The sequence below is a fragment of the Aulostomus chinensis genome, chromosome 18 (genome assembly GCF_037954235.1).
Source record: "Aulostomus chinensis isolate RoL2024-O1b breed Wild chromosome 18, RoL_Achi_v1.0, whole genome shotgun sequence".
NCBI classification, from domain to species: Eukaryota; Metazoa; Chordata; class Actinopteri; order Syngnathiformes; family Aulostomidae; genus Aulostomus; species Aulostomus chinensis.
In genome coordinates this window covers 17,152,501-17,175,200 of record NC_141337.1, presented here as the reverse complement: position 1 = coordinate 17,175,200, position 22,700 = coordinate 17,152,501, and the positions used below count along the sequence as shown (strand labels likewise).

General features: G+C 44.7%; 3 protein-coding genes across 3 annotated transcripts in view; 2 read left to right on the top strand and 1 right to left on the bottom strand.

The window, feature by feature from the left end:
• The first annotated feature begins 2,180 nt into the window (after nucleotides 1–2,180).
• Nucleotides 2,181–8,656, top strand: LOC147245456 (cleavage and polyadenylation specificity factor subunit 4). Its single transcript, XM_086186212.1, has 8 exons — nucleotides 2,181–2,603; nucleotides 2,682–2,732; nucleotides 3,683–3,835; nucleotides 3,917–4,012; nucleotides 4,147–4,240; nucleotides 4,983–5,055; nucleotides 5,234–5,395; nucleotides 7,922–8,656. Exons 1-8 carry the CDS (start codon nucleotides 2,501–2,503, stop codon nucleotides 7,988–7,990), a joined length of 801 nt encoding a protein of 266 aa, XP_086042338.1. The 5' UTR covers nucleotides 2,181–2,500; the 3' UTR covers nucleotides 7,991–8,656.
• An 82-nt stretch (nucleotides 8,657–8,738) lies between these two features.
• Nucleotides 8,739–11,375, bottom strand: atp5mf (ATP synthase membrane subunit f). Its single transcript, XM_086186214.1, has 4 exons — nucleotides 11,274–11,375; nucleotides 10,128–10,235; nucleotides 8,988–9,104; nucleotides 8,739–8,877 (listed from the first exon to the last, which is right to left on the bottom strand). The coding sequence occupies exons 1-4, from the start codon at nucleotides 11,350–11,352 to the stop codon at nucleotides 8,849–8,851; spliced, it is 333 nt and encodes a 110-aa protein (XP_086042340.1). The 5' UTR covers nucleotides 11,353–11,375; the 3' UTR covers nucleotides 8,739–8,848.
• A 10,781-nt stretch (nucleotides 11,376–22,156) lies between these two features.
• The window catches only part of slc29a4a (solute carrier family 29 member 4a), a 20,843-nt gene continuing 20,299 nt past the window's right edge, over nucleotides 22,157–22,700 (top strand). Inside the window, exon 1 of the mRNA XM_086185667.1 lies at nucleotides 22,157–22,350. The gene's annotated coding sequence lies outside the window, so the exon portion shown is untranslated. The remainder of the gene's footprint in view (nucleotides 22,351–22,700) is intronic.

Below are 22,700 nucleotides of genomic sequence, written 5' to 3'. Positions count from 1 at the left end.
ACTAAATCAACATCTACCGTGTGTTTGTGTGTTCGTGTATCCCTCCATTTTACTACAAACTGATTCAAAGACCTCTCCCATGTGGAAGACACTTTGAAAATGTCAATACAGGATCTAGCATGAGATTCACCTCCCACGAACAGATTAACTGTACACACACATTTGAGAAGCTGAATCAGATGCACTTGGGCAGGAACTCATGTAAGCAAGTAAAACTTTCACTGGGACATTGGTGGGCAGAGGTCCATCTATTTTCTATACCGCTTATGTGTTAAGGGTTGCTGGGGTGGGGTTCACCCTGAACAAGTCGCCAGTCTGTCACAGGGCTGTCAGGAGCAACTAGGGGCTCAGTATCTTGGTCACCAGGTGAAGCAAGAATGGAACCAGCAACCTTTCGGTTGCTTGATTCTACCTCTAAGTCGTGCCGCCCACTGGAGAAGGTCAACATCACTTGAACTTCACATGAAGGCAATAATCCAAGAACACCTTGAGGGGGCTTGGCACAAACATTCACATGGCCTCCAGGAAACAACCCCCCCCCCCCCCCCCCCAAAAAAAAAACCACAGACTGTCCTCTCCCCAGCCACTTCAACCAGCTCTTCCGGGGGAATCCCGAAGTGTTCCCAGGCCAGCCGAAAGATATAATCCCTCCAGCGTGTCCTGGGTCAGCCTCGGGGCCTCCTCCTGGTTGGGCATGCCTGGAACACCTCCCGAGGGAGGCGTCCAGGGGGCATCCTCACCAGATGCCCGAACCACCTCAACTGACTCCTCCTGACATGGAGCAGCAGCAGCTCTACTCTGAGCACCTCCCGAATGACTGAGCTTCTCACCCTCTCTCTAAGGGAGAGCCCAGCCACCCTGCAGAGGAAACTCATTTCGGCTGCTTGTATTCGCGATCTCGTTCTTTCGGTCATTACCCAAAGTTCATGACCACAGGTGAGGGTTGGAACGTAGATTTACCGGTAAATCGAGAGCCTCGCCTTCTGGCTAAGCTCCCTCTTCACCACAATGGACTGGTTTAGCACCTGCATCACTGTGGATGCCGCCCCAATCTGTCTGTCAATCTCCCGCTCCATCCTACCCTCACTCGTGAACAAGACCCCGAGATACTTAAACTCCTCCACCTGAGGTAGGACCTCCCCCCCGACCTGGAGAGGGCAAATCACCCTTTTCTGGCTGAGGACCATGGCCTCAGACTTGGAGGTGCTGATTCTCATCCTAGCCGCTTCACATTCGGCTGCAAACTGTCCCACAAGAGCTGGAGGTTGTGGCCTGATGGCGCTGAGAGGACTATGTCATCTGCAAACAGCAGAAACGACCCCCTCCACCACCCGGCTGCGCCTACAAATTCTGTCCATAAAGGTTATGAACAGAACCAGTGACAAAGGGCAGCCTTGGCGGAGTCCAACCCTCACTGGCAACAAGTCCGACGAACTGCCAGCAACGCGGACCAGACTCTCACTCCTCCGGTAGGACAACTGAATAGCCCTTTGTAAAGGGCCATCCACGCCGTACTCCCGGAGTACCCCCCACAGGGTGCTCCTGGGAACACGGTCGTAAGCCTTCTCCAGGTCCACAAAACACATGTGGACTGGTTGGGCAAACTCCCATGCCCCCTCCAGCACCCTAGCGAGGGTGAAGAGCTGATCCATGGCGTACTAGCTGCTCATAACGATTTGTCTGATTATTTTGATTAAATATTAATCTACAACATTGTTCAGGATTCAGTCTGTAGTATATAGTGCGGCGTACTTATCCTAGCGTGATGAGGACGGTTCAGCAGAGTAGTACGTGCGGCCGGCGGAGGGAGTGAACTTGAGTCTAGCTGTACAAGATGTTTTGGATTATAAATAAAGCCTGCTGTTGCTAAACCAGTGCATGGATCTTTGGTGTTCATATATACACCACGCGGTCATCATAAGAACATTACACAGTCCTTCGAGACCTGAAACTTTTGACTTTTGGATGATTTCTACAGCTGAAAGCTAGGAAGGAGTCATAAAAGCTACAAGAAAATCGTAGGGAATGAGAACAATGTTAGTTAAAGTTACGGATCTCCTACATCAATGGGAATGAGTTGTATCCCATTAATCAATATTATTTACTATAACATTGTCAGCAATACTGTAGGACCAACACTTCAACACCACTGGATAGAAGCGTTGCTAAATCTCGCGAGAAATCAACACTAGCCGTGCCCCCATACGTCACTCCGGTCGTAGGTCAGGCTGCGCGCCTACCCTTCCATCCATTCCAGCGAAAAGAATCAACAACTTCTAAATCGCACCGACAAGAGTTTCAGGCTTTTTTAAAGGCTCTACAGAACAACACAACACCGCTGCTTCTGGCGGGTTTCGCTTCTTCACTTTAGGCGAACGTGACTCGTTAGCGTGGCTAGCTGGCTAGCTGGCAGGGGAAGAAAGTGGTTACCTCAACCCCATACTAGCTAACGCTAACCGTGAGGTTTCTTGGAGCAGAACTCGGTGAAACTACTGCAGCCATGCAGGAGGTGCTGGCTACTGTGGAACATGTTAGGTTTGACCTGGAGGTGGCTGTGGAGCAGCAGCTGGGGGCCCAGCCTCTGCCCTTCCCTGGCATGGACAGTAAGTAATTTTCGGATATTAGCTGCTACGTAGCCGCCGCAGGTGATGGGACGTTAACCGGTGCGTGTGTCCCCACAGAATCCGGGTCTGCTGTGTGTGAGTTCTTCATGAGAGCCGCTTGTCAGAAAGGTAAGAACATAACATGACAATATTTAGTATTCCAGTGTTAGGGGTCGTTACATATCAAATGAATATCATCTTGACGACGAAATCACTCGTAAGTTGAATTGTTCAACTGTTGAATCGTTGACATACCGGCGAAAACTCACATGAGCCACTTATGTGTCCGTCGATCGGGCACTTTTTTAACACTTTAAACAAAATACAAACCATATCTTGTTTATCGGGCTTACAGGTTCATCGAATAACTGAGAAAATATTTGAAGATTTCCAGGCTTCCCGTGAAAGTTTTGCCTAATACACAAATCCAGAAAAAGTGCATTTGTGGCTGTGAAGATTGAATGAAGAAATTCTCTTATGGCTAATTTTGATTTAATATCATACATTTGTATGTTGTATCAGACCACGTAGGGTCTTAATTGTTTTACCTAACTGTATGCTGGTAAACGTTGACATCTCTTTTTCCATTCATAAACAGAGTTTCAGTTTGGAATGAACAACAACATCATCGTGTCATCAGTGGCAGCAGATTTTAGCCTGTTTTTCTTGTTTTGTGAAACAGTGTATTAAATGTGCGATTTATTGGATTTTTCTAATGTTTTGGAATGTTTCAAATTGGCAATTTCTCCAGGTGCTCTGGATTTTTTGATACCGAGTCGGAAGATAACGGTGATTTGTGTATTTACAAACAGAAGGAAAAATAACATTGTGCATCCCGACATTCACAGAATGAAAGGTCATGAAAGTTTTTCTCACAGGAGCAGTTAAGTCCTGGAGATTTCTAGGTGAAAACGTGTGTGTGTGTGTGTGTCCTGTTTTTACCTGATCTCACTCTGTGTTGCTGCTTGCTATCAGCATCATCCTGCAGACATCTAGATTGTTCACTCCCGGATTTACCAGTTTTGGAATTTTCAGACGGATTGATGAATGTGTTGCTTTTTTGGGGGGGGGTTTGGTAGGTGGGATGTGTCCGTTCCGTCACATCAGCGGAGAGAAGACGGTGGTGTGTAAGCACTGGCTGAGGGGGCTTTGCAAGAAAGGAGACCAGTGCGAGTTCCTCCATGAGTACGACATGACCAAGATGCCCGAATGCTACTTCTACTCCAAGTTTGGTGAGTTGACTCGACCAAATCACACCGATGAGCTCAGGGACGTTTTTTTTCAGGGTGTAATTTTTGTGTTGCTGTTCGCAGGTGAATGTAGCAACAAAGAATGTCCGTTTCTGCACATTGACCCCGAGTCCAAGATCAAGGACTGTCCCTGGTATGACAGAGGCTTCTGCAAACATGGTACGCCCTGCTCACTATTGAGCACCAATGTTTCCATGGTGAACTCCCCCAAATTTGTCTTTTACCCAGTAAGTCTGCTAGTTTTGACAACTAACCTAATTCTTTCTGACTCTCTGTGCATTTTGGCATCTCAGGTCCTGACTGCAGACACCGGCACACGAGGAGAGTGATCTGTGTCAACTACCTGGTGGGCTTCTGTCCAGAAGGGAAATCTTGCAAATTTATGCAGTATGTTGACATTTTCCTAGACTCCTAAATATACTAAAATCTGTCTTAAGCCCCTTTCACACTGCACCAAAAATGCGGGTCAACACAGGGTTTTTCAGCACTCTAAAAAGGTCGACTCGGCATTTCGACCCGTGTCGACCAACTCGCCAAGCGACCCGGGAGTTTAGCGGCTCGGCTCGGCTCGGCTGCAGTGTGAAAAGGGCGACCCGCGTCGTCTCAGGTTTCACGCGATCTTCCTGTGGCATCCTGATTTTGTCACTGTGCCGCCTGTCAAGCTGTCATTGTGGAAGCTCCGGGGGAAAGAATTAAAAACTGAAAAAACTCTGGCTGGGCTGAGAGCTGCTCACTCATCTCGCAATCAAGTTTTGGCCTCTGCCTCCTGTTGATGTTCCGTGAACATTCGACTCGACGACGTCCATGTTGTCGGTTGTTTACCTCTGTGTTCCGGCGCATGTTTATGTGTACTGATGACGTTGTCAGCGTGATGACATACGAGAGAGAAAAACACAGGCACGCAGCCCTCACAGCAGGAGTGCAGACCCGGGTTTTTTGGAAGCTTGAATGCCCAGCAAACGCAGGTCCAAAAACCCGTGTTGACATGCATTTTTCAGTGTGAAAATGGTTTTAGACTCAACTACAACAGAGATCGTTTGGCCGTGAGATTTTGCACCGCCAATGTAAAAGCAATATATTCCTCAGACAGAGGCTACAATAAAGTTTATTAACTGTTGTTGCTCCACAGCCCGCGGTTTGAATTGCCTATGGGAGCTTCTGAACAGCCTCCTCTCCCGCAGCAACTCCAGAACCAAACAAAGGTGAGGACCCACACGCACACACACACACACACACACACACTGAAATTGTCTGCATGTCATTCTGCCACTTCTCCTAGAGGCATTATGTTGGGAAGTGGGGCCAAATGTAATCTCTAGCCTTAAAACAATCACCACAACAGCAGGGTGTAATAAACGAATCCTTTTTTCCCCCCTGCAGCCTGTGCCAACCATCGGTCGCTCGTCACTCTCGCTAATCCAGTTGACCAACTCCAGTCCGGGCCAGCGGCCACAGAACAATGTAGGGTCTTCTGCTGCTCAGCAAAACAACATGATTTCCAACCGAGGGATTCGGCCCCTGGACCAGGTCACCTGCTACAAGGTGATGCATCTGCATGTTTGCCTTTTCATTCTAAGTCAGTTTGTCACAACTCAAGATTCCATCCAAATGTGTCATTTATTTCAACCCCAATGTCTGTAATTGAGCAAAAGAAAATGCAAACTTATGCATGTTTCCATCCACCGCTGCCATGTGAACATTAGGTGTGTGTTCATGGTAGTAAGCCATTGGTGGCGAGCCGTTAAGAAGAGGACACAAGGAGACGGTGTGATTATAAGAGCACCAGTCAAACCTCGAAATGAATGAAGATACAAACAGAAAACAAACAAAGGGATGGATGGTGCATCTAATTTCAAACAGTGGAAATGGAGTTTCAAAAGATTTCATAGCTTGGAAGAGTTCTGGTGACAGCCCTTACATCACATGACTGAAGCACATCACCCTTTATTCGCTGACTGTGTTTCCATTGCATTTATCCTTTATCTATACCTCCCAAAAGCTTAAAAATAGAGGTTACTGAGCATAGCCAACTTCTCTGAAACCTGAGTGATGTATCTAACCGATGGAAGGGGAAGCGTTCATCGAAATTCTTGACACCACCATGTCGGTCAGGTGACCAGACCAGTCCCGTCCCTGGATGTGCACGCAGACACCTTGCTGGCGTCATTTACATCATTCTCAAGCGAATTTCTTCCATGCGCCCCATGTATGCAAGATACCTCACTCGGTTTTCAGAGAACCAGGGATTATACCTGGTAACCAAAGGTTCTCTTTCAATCCTTGCTTGGTATCTCACGATGGGAAATGTGGCCGATCCCCATGCCCAACTTGCAGCCCTGAACAGGGCCCATGAAGTGGCCATACCCCGATTGGAATGAGCCATAAAGCCCTCAAGGGGGCCACCTGAGCAAAAGTGACCACCACCCCGTGTAACAAACACAAGTTGGTGGTGAGTAAGACATCAGCTCCAAATAGGGGTAGCTGCCAGAGGGGTCCCTAACCTTAGGCACAAACGCAGGGTGACGGCATAACACCACCTTCCCAGAGTCAGGAGAAAACTGCTGGCAGGATTAATGAACAGACAATGACTGCAATTCACGTATCCCATTGGCCAACATCCATGCTAGCGACAGAATAGTCTTGAGAGAAAGCAACTTTAAGTCAGTGCTCTCGAAGGGCAGCTCTGAGAGAGCCTCCAAAATCATCGGCAAACCCTAGACAGAATCAGAGGCTTAGATGCTGGCCTCAGATGGCAGACCCCCTTCATAAACCTCTTCCATCAGAGGATGCTGAAAAGTGGGCACAATCCTATAACCAGTGTTGGGACTAACGCGTTACTGCCTTATTAGTTACTGCCAAAAAAGTAACTTTGGCAGTAACTAATAATCAAACGCATTACTTTTAAAATTCAGTAACTCAATTCTTGTGACTAAACGATCCGTTTATTAGTTTATTTTACGTTATTTTACCATCTCGGCTGAGCCACTGTGTTTACTTCCTGTGTCGGGGGGGCTTGACGGAAGTGCAAGAGACAGGAGGAGAGTGAGCTGCGCTGTGGGGGCGTGTTTGTTTATACCAGCAAGAACGTGCAAGACATCATGGCGGAACCTAGGGCGAGTTTCTTCACGTGGAAGTGCGCTCACTACTTCTCCTTCGTTGAGCAGAAGGAGAAAAATGTGTATGTTAAATGCAACTTGTGTCTCGGAACTAAGAGCCTCTCTGCGGCCGCTAACAGCAGCTCTACTCCACTAAAGCATCCAGGCACGCTGCACGCGGCGGCGACGAAACTTGTCGCTAAAGTTAGCGGGTCAGGGACACAGACACCGACACAGATGTCACCTCACCCCGTGCACCTAAGCAACAGCGCCTGTGTTGTTCTTTTCAACGAGGGAGTGCTACTGCTAGCCAGGCTAAAGTTAATCAATCAATCAATGACTTTGAGACATCTTAGTGTTTGTTTAAATAGAGACCATATTGCTTAGCGGAGTTCAGTTCAGTGATGAAAATGCATGTCAAGTAGTACAATGGTGACAGTTCTGAACTTTTTTTTGTAACCAAATAGTTACTTTTCATAGTAATGCTTTACTTTTTGGTTTTAATAACCGAGTTAGTAACTGAGTTGCTTTGGAATTGCAGTAACTAGTAACCATAACTAATTACTGTTTTTCAGTAACTAGCACATCACTGCCTATAACCCACATGGTCGGCTGATAGGCAGCCAAATAAAGCTTACTGGTGGAAAAGGCCTTAGCCTTAACCAGCACGTCATGCAGACAACAAAGTCAGATTCATCCTGTCGCATGTCAAGCCCAGAGAGCAAGACTGTGCCTGTGACACCAAGTCCCTCTGACATGGTAGCAGCAGTAGCTGGCTGTGACCAGGCAGCGTGTATCTGACACACAGCGCACCACAATGTGCTGGCTTGTCCCGAAAACACACTTCACCTTTGCAAACGATATCCTCACAAGCTAATAAGCAAAGACTTTAAACGAGGGCAAAAAAACACGGTAGAAAATATCGTGTTTTACAATTAAGCTCTCCATGTTGTGTTCTCTGTCTTGTCTCTAGTGTGGGGAAAAGGGCCACTATGCCAACAAATGCACGAAAGGTCACCTCGCCTTCCTGAGTGGCCAGTAACCTTTGACCCGGAGAGGTGAACGCAGCGGTGCTGCTGCTGGCTCCCCTGATGTGAGCAACAGAGGCGAGAAGAGGAGGAAGCTGCTCCACACTGATGTTAAAGACTGAACTGCCACAAGTGTGTCAGACATCAGGATTCATCCTCCATACACGGGGAGGACAGAAACACAGCAACTGAGGGGTTTTTTTGCTTCCCAAAAAAAAAAATGTGGATACATGAAGATGACAAATTGAACATCATTTTCTACAATATTTGTACTTTCTATACTGACTGTGAAAAGTACCCAGAGTCTGACAGATGTGCAGTGCTTTGACTTTTTTTCTCCTCAGGTCATGTGACTACATTTGATACTGCTGATGAATCTGAGCGTTAATAAAAAAAAAGTGATGCCAGAAGAACAGATTATGCTTGAACTAATGAAACCTAACCACCCCCCCTCCCCCCCACGATGGATTGTGCTTACTGCTTCAGTCATTTTTACACTTGCAACCACATTTGTAGTTTTTCATGAACCTGGTGAGGAACATCTGGGATTTTAAAGCCTGTTGGGACGCTGTTGCTGCAGTACATTAACACACTGATCGGTCACAAGGGGACAACGAGGCAGTTTGGCTTTGTGTTTTGAAAGTCATGTAACAGTACGGATGTGTAAAAAAATAAAGTCTTGTTGTAAATGTGCCTCTTACTTTGAGCTCTACACTGATGGCTGTAGCTAGATGAATAAGTGTTCCACAAAAAAAAGACATCTTTCAACCTTGTTATAATCTTTATTGGTCATGTTTTAAGCCAGAGCTGAGTAGAAAGAGCAGGGGGGTGCCGACATCTGTCCACGAAGGTCCGATGGCTGCTGAAGGGGCTTAGTGATACTTCCTCATACGTTCATGCTCTGCAGGACACAAAGCGAACGAATGTCAGGTTTTTCCTCATCAGTAACATGCTGTCGCTGTTGGACATTTACTGTTACGCAAGAACTTGAAAGAGGAAGATGATTCTTACTGAGCTCCTCATAGTACCACACGTAGCTCACTGTCGAATAGGCCGCCAACACCAAAGCAAGACCACCGATGCCTGCGTTCTTCACCAAAATGTATTTGTCGAGATATCTGTTTCGCCCTGAAAAAGAAGGAGATGAGAAAGTGGGGCAGGGTCATGATGAAAGGTGCCCGAGCCTCTTCAAAGCAGCTGTTCAGAGAATGTCATGGGAGTTGAAAATGTCAAAACAGGCTTCACGTATACCCGCGGATTTGAGTGAATTCGATTATCTTACAAGGTTCATTCTGTAACCTGTCTCAAATCCTGTCGGACCGACAAAGGAGCCAGAAGAGGGTCAAGAATGGTTCAGTATTTCTACAAGCTGAAAGATCGAGAGGAGCTGAGGAGCCGTTCTGAGGTCGCCACTTCTCTCCTGAGCGTGTAAGCTAATGTTTGCTAACAGGTTCCTGTTGTTGTTGTTAGTTCGGGACAACATATTTAAATGTACCGCTACAAGATAAACCACATGAATTATCTGTCTCGTTCCAGCTATTCCAACTCTGTTCATGAGGTTCATAGAGTCAACCTGAGTGAGAGAGACAACTGCTGACGAGGAGGTCTAAATGTTGTCCATCTTTAATTTGATACAATTCAGAAGTTGTTTATCTACCACAAGGCTTGTCATTTAAGGAAATGTAAACAGGTATAAACTGCAGCTGAGTCCAGTTTTTTTTTTTTTTTTTTTTTTACAGGCACGCAGATATTTCATAGTAGAAAAATCCATCAACCCTGTCCGCAGCGATTACTTCATATATTTGTCTGAGGTTGTGAAAAGTCATTCAACGCACCGCGAAGACCAGATTTGAATACAAATATTGATTCAAAGAATTAAAATTGTTGAATTAGTGTTTGATTGCTTTCCTTAAGCAGTAAGAATCATCTGTGTGTATGAGTGGTGATCAACTCCCAGTGCTCATTTTAATCAAGTTGCCTATAAACAGCCGTTATATGAGCTTGACTTACTGTACACTTTAAACAAAGGGTTTTAATAAGTTGGCTGATATTGGAGCTACAAAATGAATTTCTCTAATCAGTGATTAGTCTAAATTGCAGTCTTACATTTTTCCCCAACAACAGCTTTTGAGGAAATGCTGGTTTCCTTACCTCTTATTAAAGATGTAAAAATGCCAGAGGGAGTGAAGTCTCGACTCATCAGCCAACTTCCCAGCTGATTCAGTTTCACATCCATTAGCCGCTCTGCAGCTAAAGGAACTGATCAACAGTGGAGACAAAATTCTGTTAAACAACATTGTACATGTGGAGCGAAACACAGTGGTAACCTCAGGCCTCTCATCTTCGTGTTTTGATGAAGCTTCCAACTCCGATGCTTTTAAGACCACCAGTAATTACAAGAACCAGCAACACTTTGTGATCGCTAGTAGGGAATAGTTCAATTACAGGTTCTCCTAGTCAAGTACATACTGAATGAAAGAGACGGTAATCAGACAGAAGTATTCAGAAACAGGTACTTTCAACAGTAACATGGGACAAAATAAGGTATCAGTACAAGTGGCATGTATACTAAATCCGCCCTACAATTCGATGTGACCACAAACAAACACCCACTTCTTCAGATAGTCCTGCAATCACATTTTCTAAAGTAAAAACATTGCCAGCAGGTTTGCCCCCGTCTGTTAAATGTTATTTATCAAGATTTACAAGACCAGCGGTTAACAGGTTTGCATGAAGCTGTGGTTTAAAGCGCTATAGCATCACCTACAGGACGAGCTAGTCGCAGGAACGCTGCTCTATGCGCTTTTTAACGTATAATTCCAAAGCCCCTCATTCACATGTGTTGAGGCTTGAGTTTGAGGGATGGTTAGTTGGTTTCAAACACATTTCTAAACTCAAATGAAAGCCATAATTAACGATGCATTTACGACCGCCGTTAAAACGCAAAATAACACAGCGTTAGCTGCATCGTGTTAGCGGGCTACCGCGCAAGCTAGCTAACAGAAACTAACATATATGCACCACTGCGACATAATGAGACTATCCTCGATGTCCCCGCGTTTTAAGCATTGTAGTTAAATTCCCCAACCGCAGTTTTAAGGTTAATTTAACAAAATATCTGTCAATGACACGGAAAGACCTAGACGTAACCCTCGCGGAGCAATCACGCAGCCTTCAGTTGAGGAGCCTCACTGACAGAAACACACTCACGAGTAACGACGATTTTACAATTAACCGCCAGAAATGCGCACTTTCTGAGAAGAATCGAAGCAATTATTGCAAAGGACACAGTGTTACCTTTAGGCTCCGCCATCTTGATCAGTGATGAAGGTTGTCTGGCAGTAGAGGATGACGGGAATAAAAGGATGAACTGCATTATGGGATAGAATGTAGTTTCAGATTTATTCCACTAGAGGGCAGCAAAACAGACCAAAACAGACATGATTTGCAAGCTTTATATTTTCCACAAAACAAAAAAGGAACAACAGCGTGTTTGGTGTATTCAATGACCCCCCTCTAGGTATTTTTTTTAGACTTCAAATAAAATAAGACACTGTCTTTAAATGAATCTGTCACAAAAGTGTGTTCATTCTCGCAAAAACGTTCAATTTCCTTGTTCAAAAAATACATCTCCATCCTTTAGCAGAATTCAAAAGTAAATATAAAACTATGGAAATATTAAATGTGTGTCTGTGTGTTTGAGTTTATGTACAATATATAAAATTAAATGGTCAATATTACAGTAAGACTACAACCTAGATATCTAGCATGTATTTTCATATCATATTTATTGCTTGATAAAACCCTTCCTGTGATACAGCCAGAAGGAAACAAGTCACAGCAGAATAAACATTACAACCTTTAACATATTGAGCATTTGCTCCGTACCATGTTTTAGCTTTCTCTACGTTTAACAGCAGAGGGTCGGATCTCACGAGTTCTGAAACATTTACCTGAAGGGTTTTACACTGCTGTTTTGTTTTCTCGCCATCTCCTGAGACGCCATCAGAAGAATCATTTATCAAGAAAAAATAGTCAATCAATGAGCAGCACAACAGCCGGCAGCACAGAAAACACTGAAGGCTGAAGATATATTTAGGATTTTACCAAGGCTGCAAAAGCATAGTGGAGGTGGTTTGGGTCTCTTCTCAACCTGTACATTGATCAATACATCCCCCCACCATCTCTCTCTCTCTCTCTCTCTCTCTCTCTCTCTCTCTCTCTCTCTCTCTCTCTCCCCCTTCTCTTTCTCTCACTCTCTCTGTCTCACACTCACACACTCACTCACACACACACACACACACACACACACACACACACACACACACACACACACAAACACACACAGTCATTTCGAGGGTAAAGTAGTGGCTCTGGCCTTCATCCAAGAATGAGCAGCAACCTCTTTCCTTTATTAGACTGATTTTTCTGTTTCTCTCCGATGACTTTCATTAGACTGACTCATATAAATGTCCAGCACCGCCTTTGGAGAAGAGTTTCACTGTAGTTTACCTGCCAGCTTTGCTGCATATTGACCCAAATGTCTCTCTTGTCTTCTCTTCTCTTACATGTACACATTTAGATATGTAGAATACAGCTTTTGACAAGTATGTCACATAACATTACACAAATAACTACATAATATGTAAATATATCTGAAGGAGGAAAAAATATCTCTGTCAGCTCAAGTCAGCTCTTTCAGATTACTTGATTAAAACACAATTAAAGTCAAGAAGTGTGTGTTTCTCCTTTCATAAAGTAAATGAAGCTTCATATAGACTTTTTTCTCAGCAAGCTTTTAGCTTTTTGTTGCAAAGGCGGAATTGATAACATTAAGAATGGCTCGGCTTCATTTAAGTATCAGTGGAAGCGACACTGGTGCTTCATCGCGTGCGACACAAGCATTGGGATGAATAAAGGAAAACGACGTTGAATTCAGCCATCATCGTTGTTATAAATCATTTGCCCCGCTTATTCTTGTCAAAACGTATGATTTGATATAAGCGTTGCTTGGTGGAAAAAAGCCAAGTCGACGCTGCTCCCATCCTTTGGTCACCAAGGTCACTCTCAGTCAATTACACACTCTTTTGAAGCTACATCTTGCCCCTGTCTGATTTACACACAGTATGGGCCAGAACCTCTAATCCAGACTCGCTCTGTGCTGGTGAGAAGCCAGCACACGCCTGCAGAGGTGGCAGGGTCCCAAAAGTGCTCACTGGTTCCTCCACACACACACTCATGAAACATAGACACACAATGACCGTCTGATGCACTGTGCCAGCACACAGAGACACAAACATCAACGCAGATTTCATTTGGGCTGGAAAGGTTAGCAACAATGCTGTAACATAATCGCATTTACGGAGTCAAGCCGTGAACAGAAATTACCCTGTGGTCCAGGGTTACTTGCTTGTTTATTGGGTTTATGTTTTGTTTGTTTGTTATAACGCTGCCTTGGGCCTTAGTGCACTTCAGAGGAGTGTGTACCAGCTACACACACACACTCTCACACACGCAGACAGAAAGGCATTGGGGAACGGATGATTTTATTCCACTTCAGGAGGCAGGTGCCCTCGAGGTCTGCCACAGAGACAGCTCTTTGAAGCTGATGGAGGGAGATAGAGACGGAGGGAGGGAGGGAGGAGCCCCATGGCTTGAACAAGGGAGGAGAGAGATAGAGAATGGACATACAGGCACAGAGGAGACAGGGAAGAAAGAGGATGGGGGATGAAGAGTGAGATGAAGACTGTAAGTGCAAGTGGAGAAACTACCAGCAGAAAGAAAATGAGGAAAGGAGGTGAAGAGGAGGGTTCTGAACCCACCTCCTTAATACACATGACCTTTAAACAGCCAAGTTCACCCATCCCTCTTGTACTACATCTTTCACTTCTGATTTTTCCACACCCTTCTGTCAACTTCCTGTGGTCTTTCTCTGCTATGAAAGAGGAAATATGAGACAGACAGGCGGGAGGGGTGGACCCACCCTCCCGTTACTACAATAATCTCATTAGAGGTAAGGAAATCACCACGGGACCTGCTAAAAGGAGCTCGCTGACCTGATGAGGAGCCACAGATGAAAACCTCAGTGTGTGTAGGACATGTAGAGGGATAAAACAGTGTGAGAGTGAGAGTGTGTGTGTGTGTGTGTGTGTGTGTGTGAGAGAGAGAGAGAGAGAGAGAGAGAGAGAGAGAGAGAGAGAGGGAGAGGATACTGTAGGTGGAAACACTCCTCAGGGACCATTCATCCCTAATAGCTTTAGCCACTAAATCAAATGTTCCCATTCAGTTTTGCTCACACACACAAATGTTAGTGGCCACTAATGGCAGGTTGAAAAATGGAAGTTACTTAGCAAAGATCGAAAGTACAAATCAACATTGCTTATATTTCGTAGAAAAAAGGGAGAACTTTTTTCCCCCCAGCAGCGTAGAAAACAATTCAAGACTTTTAAACGGTGATTCTATGATTGGCCTGGATCCAGTGATGCTTTTATCTCTGCAGACATCGTTCTGCTGTCAACTACCGCGGTTGAACTTCCAAACACAGACTGCGCATGCATTCAAATGTCTTTCCATTTAGTTTTTCGCCACTGCTTTTTTGGGAGGCGTTTTACAGTAAAGAATATGTGCTTCGTTAATGAGGAGCCAATGATTATTCCATGATTTTCTAATGATTAGTTAATGATTAGATCCCTAACTTCTCCAAATCCAGGGCTTTCTAGGTAGCTGATTATTATCGACAATATTAACAACTATAAAAATGAATGATTGCTATCTACTGCACAAGAACCTGCGTTAAGAGCCAGATTGGGAGGTGTTAGGGATCTAATCATCTACTGATCAAATCCTTAATTCCTGGTAAAATGAAACCCCCTTTGAAGGAAACCTGGTCCCAGTACCACAGATGGTGTTGTGACGCTGGTTTGTTCCACAAACATGCAGAAGCTAACTCATCCTCGTTTTGGGCCCGCCTGTAGCAGAGCTATCTCCATTTCCAACCAATTGCACTTCCTAAAAGTAACATGAATATCCATTCTTTGTGCGATGAAGCAGTTACATTGCTCCATCAAATCTAACTGCTCCAGCCAAAGGATGAAGTACCGGCTCTGGCTGATTCTTTGACACCCCAGCATTATTCTGTCACCTACAACAGAGCGAGAGATTTACAGCCTTCGCTTGTGTACAAATCACTAAATGCATTTGTTAAAAGACTAAACCACATCCTCTGAGCTAAATGCTCCAGAGCCTGAAGCCGTTTATTGCATTGATTTCTTACATTTTAAGCCAGTTAGATACAACTACTCATCTCATTCACCTCCTTTAATCCCAGCTACTACGATACATTTTATCCAGTGGTGCACATTTAATACATGATAGAAACAGCAGGAGGCAGAAGTTGAACACGGGTACAGCCTTGATGTCTGAGCTGACACTCAAGAACTCAAAACTGTTGATGGTGCTGAACGATAAAAAAACAATTCAGCTGTGGATGAAGAGAAGGAGCAGTGTTTTTGTCTCTGACTGACGCGGAGGGATTCCATTTTTGTGACGATTCTGTGTTGAAGGTCAAGGTAAGTGTGACAGGCACACATGTGGCATTTACAAGTTGCCCTTGTGTAGATACAAACCTGGTGCCTAAATGTTGAGCTCATTCACTTGCGTCGTCTTAGTTTCTCTTGACATGGTTTGCTCAACTATAAATGCATTCTTAGTGTTTCCCCCTCCTGGTCCCGTGGACCCAATGCCCTGCATGGTTTTGATGTTTTCCTGCCTCAACAAATGTGGTTCAAATGAATGGAGCTTACACATTTATAGCAGCACTGATCTGGCCCAGTGACAGCCCCCACAGCCCCTACACACTCATCACAAATACAGCAAGGAGCTGAGCACTACCACAATGTGTTTTTACCCAATTAGCCTAACATGGGTACCCTGCCCAAGCCTCCTGGAGTCATATCCCATCGTTACCCACGTAAAAATGAAAGATCTTTAACTTGCAGGGGGAGTGCCTGAGATGTTATGTTGACTGCTCTTATATTTTGGTAGCAATTTCTCATCTTACTAACAGGAGAAAATGAGCCGGTCAATGGTGAAGGCGACCTGAAGCCTCGGCAGCAGAATAAACACAAATTGACAGTCCTGCTCTATTGTGGAATTCTGCAGCTGAAGACAGAGGAAAAACAATTAATGCCCACACACACACACACACACACGCACGCACGCACGCACGCACGCACGCACAGTAAAAAAGCTGTGTAATTGAAGTGGTAGAAGGAGATGGTTGTTACAAAGCAACCTTAAAACAATAGCAGTAAGATGGAGGTGATGATAAAGAGAGAGAGGAAGAGAGAGAGAGAGAGAGAGAGAGAGAGAGACTTGTGCAGTATCTCAGGTTTAGTTATGTGGAGTGTATTATGTGTGTGTAAAAAAAAGCATGATTTGAGCAGACACACACGTGCACACACACACACGTGCACACACACACACGTGCACACACACACGCGCGCACACACACAAGCCAAGGGAGCAAACAGAGCATTTCTGATTTCCTCTCCATCACCTACACACCTCTAATCTGTCTTATAATGAAAAAAAACGGAGGTCGTTTTTAGAAATATGTCTGTTTCATGCAAAATGTTTAAAATGTGACTCGTTTCACACTAGTGTTTTATGTGCCACCTAGAAAGATCATTTAGTTGAAACAGAAATGAAAATAGGAAGTTCATAATCTCTCTCTAAAGAGTCTAAGAACTCGGAATTTTTCGGTATCTTCCGACGTTTTGGCGACAGCTCATTGTGCATGTTGTCAGCTTTTCTCTGTGTGATGTGAATAGAAACAAAGAAGTGAGAACGTATACTCCCTGGCACTGCGGGGAAACTCGCTGGAAGTCTCAGCAGGCCCTTTTCACAGCTGCTGGTTTGTGCCGTAGCAAGGTAGACACAGGTGTAGCTCTTAAAACTAATTAGGCTCCCATTCTACTGAGCTTCATAGTCATTCCAGTGAGCCCGTATGCACAATATCAGGGTTCTGGTCCATCTATCTGGAGTGGGGTCATAATTATGTTACTGCTCACGCCTGCATTTACCCCACAGTGGCATGTCACAGTGGCTGCTGCGTAAAGGGGATATTGATTGGCCAGGCACCCATTTTCACCTGAGACAATTTGCAACAAACTTAACTAATCTGATTTTTTTTCTTGGCTTGTAAAGACTAATAGTTAAAGATCATGTGGACTGTGGATGTGTGGGACCGTGTAGGAGTTAAAACTGCGGCCTGTAGCTAGCGACCTTAGCTTAGCATTAAGGGGGAGACATCAACCTAACCTATCAACCTAAAAGTTAAGCCAAATATAAAAATGACATGTTAAACCAGGAGTAATTTTATGTTTGGATAAAAAGAGTCGCTGCTGAGCCTGTCGACGCGTCGCCTAATTCCCACCCAGAATGGATCACAGTCAAATCGAACAATAGCCTGGATTTTCAGCAAATGCTTTTCATGTCTACTTTTCAGTTTTCACAGCTTCTTAGAGTGTGTGTGTGCTGGTGTGTGTGTGTGTGTGTGTGTGTGTGTGTGTGTGTGTGTGTGTGCCTGTGTGTGCGTGTGTGTGTGTGTGCGTGTGTGTGTGTGTGTGTGTGTGTGTGTGTGTGTGTTCAAACAGCTTCAGCTGTGTTTTTGTGTGCTTTGTGACAGAGGGAGATATGGAGATAATTCAAGCAGGGAGAGATTGTGTGTGTGTGTGTGTGCGCGTGTGTGCGTGCGTGCGTGTGCGTGTGTGTTGTTCGTGTGGCATACTGAAAATAGAAAGAACACATCTGCAAAGAAACCTTCCTGTGCCTGGAGACTTCTATTGTGAGAAAAACAGACAGAATATAATGTCTCTTTTATGAGCCTCCAGTGTGAAGTGACCGCTGGAAACGAACCTGCCGCTCTACTTCTGATTTCATCACTTTTGTTAAAACAACAACCGCTTCCAAAATGGTGCCTCTGAAGTATTTAGAGTATTTCATGTCACAAACTGCGACAGCTGTGCCAGTCAGAGATGGTCTGTCTGTGCACCTTCATGGATACACATCAAACAGGTATCTTTGTAGCTTCTCCAATCCTCATTAATACATCAGAAGTGTATAAGTTGGTAAAATTTACCAACAATTTCCTCACATGGAGGCTCCACGTAACGCTGCGCTGTCCATTGAGTGGCATGGCCCTTTTTTTTATCTTTCCACGTTTCTTTTTGTCCCGTCACATCTCACCAGTCGAGTCAATAGACCTGCTCTTGCTGCCTTTTCTCCCATGCACCTGTTCCCGCCCCCTCCATACGCCTCTCAGCTTTCATTTCCCTTCAGATTCACTTGACAACATTGCATACAAATATAGTTCTCAGCCCTCTCTCCATAGAAACCCTGTATTCTGCTCTGACTTTTTTTTTCTTGTACCTCTCTAACCTGCCTCCTTTTCCTAAGACACTGCAGCTTGTTTCCTCTCACTCAACCACCCCCCCCCCCCCCCCCCATCTGCATGTACCTTTCAGCCCCTGTTTCTTCATCTCTGGAAACTCTCTACCTCTTCTTCTCCTCCATCTGTCTCAATCCTTCCTCCCTCTGCCTCTGTATTTACACCTGTTCTCTTTCCTTTCATCTCTCTTCTTCTTACCCTCCCTCCTGTCTTCTTCCGACCGCGTGATAGGATCAAGACCTGCACCTGTCTTTCTCTTTCTCATGAGCTTTTTTGTTGTAATTTTTGTGTAATTTCCCCTCCTCCCTCTCGCTTTTTTCTTCTTCAGATTTCTTTATCTCCCTTTCCAGAGGTGAGCGGAGGTAGAGATAGGCGGTAGTACCATCAGTATGCAGAGTCATGGCGCTGTGGCTCTGCCGTCATTGATTGAATGAGCAGCTAAATATAGACGCTGTTGAGGCTCAGCATCTTTACCAGGCTGGAAGGAGGAACGGATGGATGAGTGAGTGAGTGAGCGGATGGTGAGATTCACGCATGCACACACACACACACACAAACACACACACACACACGCACACACACACACAGTCACACACACACACAACACTCACACACACACACTCACGCACACACACATACACAGAGGCACACACGCATGTGTGCGTAACGGGTGATTACTGGGTGTACACATCATAAATCAGCAGAAAATGAATGCAAAAAGCAGAAGTCAACATTCATTTGGATAAGAAGGATGATAGTGCTCAAAACACACACACACACACACACACACACACACACACACACACACACACTCACTCACTCACTCACACAACCCAGTTATTCCTGCGGGGTATTGGTTCGACAGAAAATAATTCCATTTGAGTGGAGGAGGCATAACATGGTCTGACCTTTTTACACATTCATAACAGTGAGCTGCTTAGAAAAAATATTTATGGGACACACACACACGCACGCACGCACACACACACACACACACACACACACACACACACACACACACACAGGAAAAGAAGCTGACATCTACCCCAAAACATCCTTTTCTGGATAGATTGTTGTAGGCTAAAGAGACAAGACAATATTATCATTCAACACACACGCAGCAAAAATTCAAATGCTGCAAGCTCTGCATGAACAGAGCAGAGAGGAGAGCAAGCATGAGCCAGCGGGAGAGTGAGACAGACAGACAGACAGACAGACAGTGAGCAGGGAAATATCTGGCAAGTTAAGCAGAGAACAACACCTTTATGATCCAGGGGATTTCATGTAGATTAGTTTCACCTCAAGAACATATTTTTGGATCTGCGTCCCCTCAGAGCTGCGTAAGAAGAGCGTGGTAGAATCTCTTTGCCAGGGCAAGAACGAAGGGCATTTCTTCACGATTCTTTGTCTTTCATCGTTGCTCTGGTGCAAAAAGGGGCTTCTTGCCCTGTTAGCAATAATGTTCATGGCCAATCATGTCCTACTAGGTTTAAGACCAACAAAACATAATGATACATTTAAATAGTTTGGTAACACTTCACAAGGGTGAATTAATAATAGTTAGTTAATGCTCAGTTATGAGGACAGGTTTTGAATAAGCATCCCTCAAGCATGAATAACCATTTGGCAGCTCGTGTCCGTTAACTCTACCTCAACCGTCCCTATTTCTTCCATCCCTCTTTGCTGTAACTTGAAAGTTAACATAAAAGGAAATGACTAATAGACATACTTCCCTGACCTTAAACTAACCATTATTATGTACCCCTGTAATAAAGCGTTGACAATATTGCTTCACCTCATCACTCTCTCGAACGCAACTCAACGCAACTTAGCTCCCCTTCTTTATCTCCAGATGGTCAACATTTAAAAAACACTCAGGGTTAAGAGGAAAGTTATATCCTCTTCTTTATATTCTAAGTAATTCTCCCCCCAAAACACAGATATTTCTCTGAGCTCTAAATCTGCTGTCAAACCTGAAGAGCAGCCTGCCACCACGCCGCTGCCGCCAAGTCGACCGTTTGACTCACAGCAACGATACAAACATCCAGTCAGATTTGTGATGTGATTTGGAATTCTTTAAATGAAAAGGATAAAATATTTGGCATAATTTTCATTGACTGTTCCGGATGTTCGGAGAACATTTGAGTAATATTTTAGGAGAACATTCGTGGGATCTTCCTTCTAGGTCTCACTTTCCTTTCATGTTACTTAAAGTTCTGCAGATGCTCTGGGAGGCCTTAATAGAACTGAAACATACCACTACTGGTTAGTCCTGCAAAAGTTCCTGTGATAGGTTCTACAAAAGTTCTGGTACCATATAGAACAATCTACAGTGTATACATTTCCCTCTAGAAGTTTCTAGAACATCTTGATATTTCCAGAACATCGACCTTAAATAAAATCCTCTTATCACATTGTAGAACTCAGTGTATTATGAAGACCTCCAGCGAATGGAATTTCTAGTTGCGATGATCCCTAAAACATTCCCTGAGGTCCTCAATGTTCGCTCATTTTTTTTTTTACCAAATAATAATCCCTACAAAGAACTGTGTGAATTATACAAGACCATGACACACGTGGGTACATTGTCAGAACACTGTAGGAACAATCCTAAAGCCATGAACTTCTACCTGTTCTCAGTCCTAAAGGAACATTTTCATATGACCTCAAGACAACTATTAGGGATCGTTTTCTTCACATCCAAAAGTTGTCTTTATAAGGTTTTAGCGCGGCCATAAAATAAACAAAATGGAACTTTCTTCAGCAGTCAGCATGGGAACTTTGAACTGCACGACTTTCAGAACCAAAGGAAAAGATGTTAAGAGTATTCTGAATGTTCTGTGGGGTTTAGAACAGTCAATCAACTCAAGATCAGTTTTAAATCAATCCATTTTCCTCCGCTTATTCCTATTAAGGGTCGTGGGGGGCTGGAGTCTATCCCAGCATCTACAGGCGAGAGGCGGGGTTCACCCTGGACAGGTCTCCAGTCCATCACAGGACCAACACATAGAGACAGACAACCATTCACACTCACAGTCACACCTACAGTCAATTTAGAGTATCAATCAGCCTCGTCCCCTCTTGATGTCTTTGGACTGTGGGAGGAAGCTGGAGTACCAGAGAGAACCCACACAGGAACAGGGAGAACATGGAGACTCCACACAGAAAGATCCTGTGCTGGAGCCGGGGCTCGAATCCGGAACCTTCTTGCTGTGAGGGGACAGTGCTGACCACTGCACCACCTCAGTTTGAATTAATAAAACTAAATTTCTAAAGAAGAAATTAGTTTAGTTTACTGTGATGCTAATTTGAAATATTTTCTTTCCATGTTAAAAGTGATTCAAACCCTCAAACTGTGTTAAACTGTGGCAGCATGTGGATCACGTGTGCTGCGCTGTCAAATCACCCCAAAACATTTAGTTAATTTCCATCTGGTTCTGCTCCTCTCTTAATAAAGAATCGACATATTGAGCCAAGCTGATGAAACCGCCAATCTCAGAGACGCTCCAGTGTGCGTGTGTGTTTGTGAGAGAGAGAGAGAGGGGGGGGGAGAGAGAGAGAGAGAGAGAGAGAGAGAGAGAGAGAGAGAGATTACTATAATAAGAAGCATAATGTTGCAGGCTAAATCATGAACACTGTATAAATTGAATTCTGCGGTAAAACCTTATTAATGCTCCTGATAACCAAGAGCTGAACAGCCAGAGGGCAGCAGACCCCCCCTCCACCAAGCCCCCCCTCCACCACCACTTACTCCCCCCACCTCTCTCCTCTCCATCCATCCCTGCTTCCTCGTCTCTGCTGATGCTGGATGTTGCGTTCGGAGCGCATGCAGGACGACGGTTCTGGGGCTTCCCCTCCGTCTGATGGTGATCAGGTCCGGTGAGGACTTTGCAGGAGTCGAGGGAGCGCGCCGGAGACACGGAGGTACAGGGCGGAGGGGGGGCATAACCTGTTGTTGCTGTGTGTTTGTTGTGGCGCGGTGGCAGCAGACAGGAATAAATAATGTTTTTGAAAGCTCGTTATTGTTTGCATGCGCGATCATGTTTGAGAGAGAAGACGTCGTGTTTTTTTTCCTTCAGCTTTTAATCAGTTTTCTGTGGCTTACAAGCAAACACGTGAATGCATTTAATAACCAACAGACTCATTTGCGAGGCAGGTGGTTTGAAGGGGAAACCCACATGTTCATGTTGTATCTGTAAACAATAGGAGCTGCAGCGTGAGATTAGATTGCAGTTCAATTATGGTCACCGCTGGAGCCTTTTCATTTAGACGAA

Coding starts and splice junctions, on each gene's coding strand:
- LOC147245456 (XM_086186212.1), top strand. CDS start 2,501: ATGCAGGAGGTGCTGGCTACTGTGGAACATGTTAGGTTTGACCTGGAG. Junction 2,604..2,681: donor GCCCTTCCCTGGCATGGACA/GTAAGTAATTTT, acceptor GTGTCCCCACAG/AATCCGGGTCTGCTGTGTGT. Junction 4,241..4,982: donor AAATCTTGCAAATTTATGCA/GTATGTTGACAT, acceptor GTTGCTCCACAG/CCCGCGGTTTGAATTGCCTA.
- atp5mf (XM_086186214.1), bottom strand. CDS start 11,352: ATGCAGTTCATCCTTTTATTCCCGTCATCCTCTACTGCCAGACAACCT. Junction 9,105..10,127: donor TTTTACATCTTTAATAAGAG/GTAAGGAAACCA, acceptor CTTCTTTTTCAG/GGCGAAACAGATATCTCGAC. Junction 8,878..8,987: donor GTGGTACTATGAGGAGCTCA/GTAAGAATCATC, acceptor TGTGTCCTGCAG/AGCATGAACGTATGAGGAAG.